Genomic DNA, 8897 nt, shown 5'->3' on the forward strand with positions numbered 1-8897 from the left:
AAAGAGGTTGGTGGGTCGAAAATTGAAAATAAATAGTAATTAAGAAAAAGGTTAATGATTTTAATAATCTCTAAATTATAATAAAATATTTAATATGATATTTAAATTAAAAGATTTTAATATAGTATTTGAATTATAAATTTATAATTAATATGATATTAATTTTTAATATAATTAATCTTAAATAATAATTTATGATAAATAAATAATTATCTAATTATCATATTAATTAATATATTTATAATTTAAATATAATGTTAAAATTTTTTAAAATTTTAATATTATATTAAATATTTTATTATAATTCAAGATTATTGAGATCATTGACTTTAGAATAGGGGATATTATTTTATTATAATTCAAGATTATTGAGATCATTGACTTTAGAATAGGAGATACTATTACTAGCTAGTATGTTGAGAACTGGAGTACCTTGGCACCAGATCCTGTGCTTCCAATGACTCTACAACCCTCGAGCTTAGCCAATTGTCCCGCAAACATTCCTACACCACCTGCTGCCGCTGATATGAAGACGTTTGAGCCTGGCTTTGGGTCTCCCAGCCCTTGTATCCCCACCCATGCAGCAAACCCAGGAACCCCTGCAATATCATATCATGTAAATGTATAAGACCTATGAATCATTATCATATATAATTAGTGACAAAATAAATACTACTTACTAAACTATTCCTAGATGGAGTAGTTGCAAGTAATAATTAACTACCAAAACAACTGAGATATTCTGGCAAGGGAATCCCAGCAGCCGGATCAATCTTCCTTATCAGGACATCAGAAGGCACCACACAGTATTCGGCTACAGGGAAGAAAGCATTCAGCACAATATCACCCTCATCGTACTTATTATCCTTGGATCTGATTACTCTTCCAATTCCAAAAGTAGTTATCACCTGCTCGCCTCATTAAAGTATATACATATGCTTAATTTTTAACAGAGTAGTAGTACTACTGCAGAATTACAAACTAAGTAATAGTAATTCTTGGCTTGGGTTTGCTATATATATATATATATATATGTAGTAGGTATGAAATGAAATTAAGAAACAAACCTGGTTAAGGCTGAACTGCGGAAAATATAAGCCATCGTCGTGGCCGCTCATTCGGGTACGAAGATAAGGATCAATAGAGACGAAGAGGAGTTCAATGGCAACATGGGCGTCCGGTATGGAATCAAGGGTAAGGGATAGCGGGACAATGCGGAGCTTCAGATGCTCGGAGGTTGGAACGCCTTGGGCTGCATACCCTGCTAGGTACCATTCTTTGCTCTCCGCAATCTCCGCCGTCTTCTCACTTTTTCTCATTGTATCCCTCTTGTCTCCGATTCTCTACAGACTGCAGTCTATAGATAATTTAATCAGCGAATGAATTCGGCTTCTAATGGAATACAGGTGGGTGAGTTTTTTTGGTTTGGAGCTCAACTGCCAGCTTAATTTGTCATACGTGAACATTATGTTTCACCCAACGCCTTAATTAAACAAAAGCGATTGATGAGGCATTGTGTCATGAGCCAACTTTGTACCATGATCGGGGCTTAGGTTATCATGAGGCATCCATGTATAAGACCATGACCCGATAGATCTCTTGTGCTAGGAAAAGTATTCCCATTTCAAATATTATAATGGTTAGTGGTAGCATAGCTCTAAAATCTCTAAGGCTCTTTAGGGGGTGAGCGAGTAGCGTACTGTTGGCCTATCTCACCGGTCGCGATATGGGCCTAGGCCATCCGCCAAGGGCTGCCTCCCTGGCCCTGGCGATGGTGGGAAGTCCCGATGTATTATCCTCAATTATAATAAAATTCACTTCCAATTCGAATGTCCTGAATGTTGTCTTGATGTGTTTTTCTTTTTGTTGATGTGAAAGTGCTTTCTTGTATGTGCTTGAGATTGATCTTGATATGAATGTGTCTTATTGTGTACGCTTGGGACTAACTGTGGCTTATGGTTATTTGTTCAGATATCGAACTATTGAGGGCTGACTTGGGTGGAAACGTCCATTCAAGTGACACACGGTCTATTGCTTGTTGAGAAAAAGCCTAGTTCGTGACATGTGGTATCAGAGCACGGTTGAGAAGTGTTAGAAAATAGAGGAGATGGCCACAAGTGGTGGACCCAATTATCAACAGAGACTTGAGGAACTTGAGGTCGCGGTGGGCGTAGTGAAAGCTCACATGGTGACTAAAGATTGATTGAGGGAGATCGAGACAACCAAGTGGGAGTTGTCCGATACTCTCCACAATGTGAGCAAGAAGGCTAGAGATGCCTTGAATGTTCTCCAAAAGGAGTTTGAGGAGCTTAGAACACAAGTGAGCATCATACAATTGGCTGTGGCCAGATCGAGTTTGAGCTCGACGAAAAGGGGAAAAAGGGCTAAGGTGCCGAAGCTCTGATGCTATGAGGGGGTAAGAGATGTCAAAGAGCTTGAAAACTTTTTGTTTGACATGGAGCAGTACTTTCGAGCTGTACACACAGATTCAAAGGAAGACAAGGTAGCAATGGCATTGATGTACCTCACAGGGGATGCCAAGCTATGGTGGCGCTCCAAGTTTGTCAATGGCGAGTGTCCGATTAAGACTTGGACAGACCTGAAACAAGAACTGAAAAACCAGTTCTTCCCTGAGAATGTGGAGTATATAGCCCGAAGAAAACTTCAAGAATTGGTGTAAACAGGAACAGTGCAAGAGTTTGTGAGGAGTTTTTCTACCCTGATGTTGGATATTTGAGACATGTTCGAAAAAGACAAAATGTTTTATTTCTTTTAGGGCTTCAAGCCTTGGGCCAAGACAGAACTACAAAAACAAAAAGTGCAAGACGTGGCCACGGCCATGGCTGCAGCTGAATATCTCCATGATTATAATGATAGCTCCCCAAAACGAAAAAATCCTTCATCAGTTGGCAGTAACTTCAACCTTGGGAGTGGGGGAAAGATGACTAGATTGGACCTGCCTTTCAGTGGGGGATCAGATAAGAGGTCCTTTGGTCGAGATAGCACCCAACCCAAGACAAACAATACAGTGATTTTCAAGCCTAGGCAACCACTAGCTTGCTTCATATGTAAAAGGCCGCATTGGGTGGTCGAATACCCACACAGAGGAGCCCTTAATGCCTTAAAAGCCTCATCTCAAGAGTCCGCAAAAGCACTAGAGATCGTTGAAGAAGTTGAAGAGGAGCCAGCCAGGATGGGTTCAATAAGATTCTTCAATGCCCTTCACACCCAATTGAACACAATAAAGAAAGAGTAGGGTAGAGGCTTGATGTATGTGAACTTAATGATCAATAAGAAGGCCATCAGGGCCATGGTAGACATGGGTGTAACCAATATCTTCATCACACCAGAAAAAGCAAAAAGGTGTGGTCTCCAGGTTAACAAGGACTATGGGCGAATGAAGGCGATCAATTCGCCAGCCTTTGCGATCAGTGGGAGCTCCAAGAGTATGGTGACCAAATTGGGGCCATGAGAAGGGAAGGTAGACTTTACAGTTTCTCCCATGGATAACTTTGATGTCGTCCTCGGATTGGACTTCATGATGTTGGCTCAGGTGATCCCTATCCCCGCCACTAGTTGTTGTTGTTCTTAGGGGAACACCCATGTGTGGTACTGACCACTATTTTGCCAAAGAATGGGAAGAAGATGATTTCAGCTTTACAGTTCAAGAAAAAACTAAAGAGAGGGGAACCCTCCTTTGTGGCCATGCCGATTTACAATGAAGGATTGGGAGTGGAACCGATACCCGATGATGTGGAAAAACTGTTGAAAAAATTCAAAGAGGTGATGCTAGGGATGTTGCCTAAGGTTCTACCTCCTCGAAGAGCCATGGACCATGAAATTGAGCTCTTCCCAGGAGTTAAACTCCTTGCTAGAGCCCCTTACCGCATGGCTTCACCAGAGTTGGCCGAACTAAGAAAATAGTTAGATGAGCTTCTACAGGTCGAGTTCATTAGACCATCAAAGGCTCTTTTTGGAGTGCCAGTGCTATTTCAAAAGAAGCATGATGGAAGTTTACGATTATGTGTTGACTACAGGGACTTGAACAAAGTCACCATGAGAAACGAATATCCTATCCCTCTTATAGCAGATTTGTTTGATCAACTAAGTCGGACCAAGTACTTTTCCAAATTGGACTTAAAATTTAGCTACCATCAGGTCAGAATCGCTAAGGAAGATGAGCTAAAGACCACTTGTGTAACACGGTATGATGCATTTGAATTTCTTGTTATGCCCTTTGGATTGACCAATGCTCCTGTCACATTTTGTACATTGATGAATCAGGTGTTCCATGACTATCTAGATAAATTTGTAGTCATCTATTTAGATGACATAGTAGTATATAGCTCTACTCTGAAAGAACATCAAGAACACTTGCGCCAGGTATTTTAAAGATTACAAGATCACCAGTTGTATGTGAAAAAAGAGAAATGTGCATTTGCTCAGACCCAAATCCACTTTTTCGGTCACATCGAACGTGACCACATTCGAATAGACATGAAAAAGGTTAGGGCCATCAAGGAGTGGACAACACCGAAGAATATTAGTAAACTTCGCTCATTTTTGGGACTAGCCAACTATTATAAAAGGCTCGTAGAAGGGTACTCTCGTAAGATCACGGCCCTCACTGAGCTATTTAAAAAGGAGCATAAATGGTGTTGGACAAGTGAGTGCCAAAAGACCTTTGAGAGATTGAAGGATGCTATTATGAAGGATCCTATCTTAGCTCTCTCTGATATTGAAAAGCCTTTCGAAGCTCAGACGGATGCATCTGATTTCACTATTGGGATAATACTTTTACAACAACGTCACCCAATAGCATTTGAAAGTAGGAAGCTAATCGAAGCTGAGAAGAAACATACGACCTAAGAGAAAGAGCTCTTGGATGTAGTTCGCTGCCTAAGGGCTTGGCGATATTATTTGTTGGGTTTACACTTTGTCGTGAAGATAGACAATGCGGTCGTTAGCCATTTCCTCACTCAACCAAGGCTTACAGAGAAACAAGCTAGATGGCAAGAATTTTTAACAGAGTTCGACTTTTGTTTTAAGTACACCACTGGAAAGACCAATCAAGTGGCCGATGCATTGAGCAAACGAACAGAGTTAGCAGCCCTTAGAAGAATTACCCCAATGACGACTAGCAAAGTCACGACAAATATTCTCAAGTTAATTGAAAATCATTTAGGAAAGGACCCGCAGGCCAGTGCCATCCTGAAGCTAGTTGAAGAAAGGAAGTCTAAGTACTTCTGGCAAGAAAATAGGGTTTTGTGGACCAATGGGCCCCTATTGTTTATGCTAAGAATAGGAGGTTTGAGATAGATGCTGATGAGAGAATTTCATGACACATCATGGGTCGGATATTCAGGCTGGCAACGTACTTTGGCTTTATTGAAACATGGATACTATTGGTCTCACATGCGACAAGACATGATGGACTATACAAAGACTTGCCTCATTTGCCAATAAGACAAAGTTGAAAAGAAAAAACCTGCAGGCATGCTTGAACCACTACCGGTGCCCGCTAGACTATGAGAAAACATTTTTCTCGATTTCATTTCGGGCCTTCCCAAGGTTGGTGATCTTAGAGCTATTTTGGTGGTGATTGACCATTTCTCTAAGTACGCCACATTCATCCCCACTCATAAATATTGTACTGCAGAAGACACAGCTCGACTACTGTTTAAACATGTGGTCAAATACTAAGGCCTCCCTCAAAACATTGTAAGCGATAGAGATATGAGATTCACAGGGTCCTTCTAGAGAGAACTTTTCAAGATATTGGGGTCCCAACTTAATATCTCTTCAAGCTACTACCCTCAAACCAATAGTCAAACGGAATGGTTCAATGGATTACTAAAAGAATACTTAAGGCACTTTGTTCAAGCCAATCAGAAGAACTAGCTTTCATTATTGGACGTTGCTCAACTTTACTTTAATTCCAACAAAAGCTCTTCCACTAACAAAAGCCCGTTTTAGGTGGTCTCCGGATAATTACCAAGGTTACCCCATACTTCCTTGGAGCAATATGGAGGGAATAATCCGAGAGCCTTCAACCTCGACAAGAAATGGAAACAAAACATTAAGATTGCACAAGCTTACCTAGAGAAAGCATCGAAGCGAATGAAGAAATGGGCGGACAAAGGTCGCAGGGCGCAACAATTCCAAGTTTGTGATTTGGTTCTTGTTCGACTAGTCCCTGAATAAATCAAGTTCTTGAGAAAGAGATATCGTAGATTAGTGCGCAAATATGAGGGTCCAGTGAAGATCCTTTCCAAGGTAAGGAATGCTTCATACAAAATCGACCCACCAAAGTGGATGAAAGTGCACCCAGTATTTCATGTGAGCAACCTGAAACCTTTTCATGTAGATCCTACAGATGCTAGCCGAAGGGAGCCAACCAGAACCGCCATCACCATGAAGCCACCCTCAGAGCGTCGAGTCGAAGATATCTTAACCGACAGGGAAACCAAGGTATCTCGAAGACTAGTTCGTGAATATTTAGTGAAGTGGGAGAGATTAAGACTAGAAAAAACTAGCTGAGAAAGGGAACACGACCTCCGGAGATTCAAGAGGAAATTGAAGAATTTCAAGCCAACAAGTCAATGAGGACATCGATAGAATAAGCGGAGGAGGATGTCATAAGCCAACCTTGTATAAGGTTATGACCGAGGCTTAGGTTGTCATGAGCCACCCATGTATAGGGCCATGACCGGGTAGATCTCTTGTGTTAGAAAAAGTGTTCCCATTTCAAACATTGTAATGGTTAGTGATAGCATAGCTCTAAAATCTCTAAGGCTCTTTAAGAGAGGTGAGTGGGCAGTGTACTGTTGGGCTGTCTCACTGGTCGTGATACGGGCTTAGGCTATCCGTCAAGGGCTGCCCCTCTACCCTGGCGATGGTGGGAAGTTCCAATGTATTATCCTTAATTATAATAAAATTCACTTCCGATTCGAATGTTCCGAATGTTGTCTTAATGTGTTTTTTTTTTTCGATGTGAATGTGCCTTTTTGTGTGTGCTTGATATTGATCTCGATATGAATGTGTCTTATTACGTACGCTTGGGATTAATCGTAGCTTATGGTTATTTGTTCAAATATTGAACTATTGAGGGCTGACTTGAGTGGAAGTATCCATTCAAGTGTCGCACGATCTATTGCTTGTTGAGAGAAAACTTAATCCATGACACATTGCTTATGGTAGGCCAAGGAATGGCAATTAATCTTTGTTCAGTTAATCCAATTAATTTTAAATAAAAATATTTAAAATCAAATTATGTTATTTTATTTTTATTAATTAAATTAAATTTATTAATTTTAAAATTTTAACCAATCAATTTAATTAGGTTAACTTTTAATTAATTAAATAATAAAATATATTTAAATTAGATTATATTTTAAAATTTTAATTTTTCATATTTAAAACAAATTAAATAAAATCATTTAATAAAATATTTAAATATCAAAGTATTAAATTAAAAATTTTAACTTATAAAATGAAACAATCAGTTTAATGTATTTTTAGTTTTATTTTTAAATTTTTTATATTTCAATTAAAATCTGGATTAATCTAATTAATTAGATTATCTAATTGAATTAAAGAAAAATTAAAATTTATCTTTAAAATTATTTTTAATAATCAATTAAAATTAAAAGGAATAAAATCAAATCAATTAATTGGATTAAAAGTTAAAAACAGCCTACTCCAGACATCTGAGGCATTCATACCTATCCTGCCCATCTTACTCATTATTTTATTAATTAATGGAATTAAATAAAATAAATTAATTGGATTAAAAAGCAAAAAACACCCTACTCTGAGACATTCGAGGCATTCATTTCTATCCTGCGCATCTTACTCGTATTATTTTTTATTACTTGTGACAATTAAGGTAAATATGATGGCTCTATTTTATATAAAATATTATATTTATATTATACAAAATATTAAAATTTATATGTTTATATTATATTTTATATAAAAATTATATATTATAATTTATGAAAATATAAAAATATAAAAATTATTTTTTATTTTATTAAATTAATATCTAATTATTATTAATATTTTAAATTATTTTATTTTTAAATTTTTTATTTATATCATATTTATAATATATTAACGTGATAAATATTAAATTATTGGACATAAATCTAGACATTGGTACCTAACTTATCTCTTTGTAGGTGCGTGACTTAAATTAATTTTATGTTCAACAAGATAATTTAGATTAAGAAATTTAATAACAAAATGTAATTGTGGCGGGAAATTCCTCTTATTACTTTGTCAGTGCATGACTTTATGTTCGACAATCGACAAAATCAATATCCAGAGGGAGAGAGAGAAAAAAATGTTGAGGGCTAAACAAGTCAAAGTCTTCCCAGTGTTTCTCCCTCCTCGAACCTCTAACTTGGCTTCACACATGTTACTGTTTATCATATCATTTTGTTACTAAATGTTTTTTTGGCTCTAATTTAGGATATGAGCCGATGGAAAATGCTACTTTCTCCTTTCCTACCGAAACGTCATATGGGCAGATGAAAGGTCAAAATTTATAGCCCTGAAATGTTGATTGACTCAAAACAATAGTCTTCAGTTTTTGAAGTTTTGGCCGTCGTAACACACAAGTGCCAACCATGTCCATTGTCAATGGCTTGTAATCAAACACAACTCACAATCAAATCTAAACTTTAAATTTTACTGATGTACGAAGATTTCTCTCCCCTCCTCTCTGTATGTCATGTGGCACAATATGGTTTTTTTTTTTTAGTTTTTTTTTCAGATTTTTCTAAAATTATTTTTTCAATTTTTTATAAAAATTTTATAAATATATATTTAAAAATTTTAATTTTTTAGGTGAGATTCACTTTCCTAATTTTTTTTATATAATTTTTAAAAAA

The 8897-nt window shown here is 37.2% G+C and overlaps 1 protein-coding gene across 1 annotated transcript; it reads right to left on the reverse strand.

Annotated features, from left to right (window-relative positions):
* Positions 1-463: 463 nt before the first annotated feature.
* On the reverse strand, positions 464-1444 carry LOC111282691 (uncharacterized). The gene is made up of 2 exons (XM_089760446.1): positions 1068-1444; positions 464-599 (listed from the first exon to the last, which is right to left on the reverse strand). The coding sequence occupies exons 1-2, from the start codon at positions 1317-1319 to the stop codon at positions 504-506; spliced, it is 348 nt and encodes a 115-aa protein (XP_089616572.1). The 5' UTR covers positions 1320-1444; the 3' UTR covers positions 464-503.
* Between the last annotated feature and the right edge of the window lie 7453 nt (positions 1445-8897).

This window comes from Durio zibethinus, chromosome 5 (genome assembly GCF_047325235.1).
Source record: "Durio zibethinus cultivar Kanyao isolate XHJ-2024 chromosome 5, ASM4732523v1, whole genome shotgun sequence".
NCBI classification, from domain to species: domain Eukaryota; kingdom Viridiplantae; phylum Streptophyta; class Magnoliopsida; order Malvales; family Malvaceae; genus Durio; species Durio zibethinus.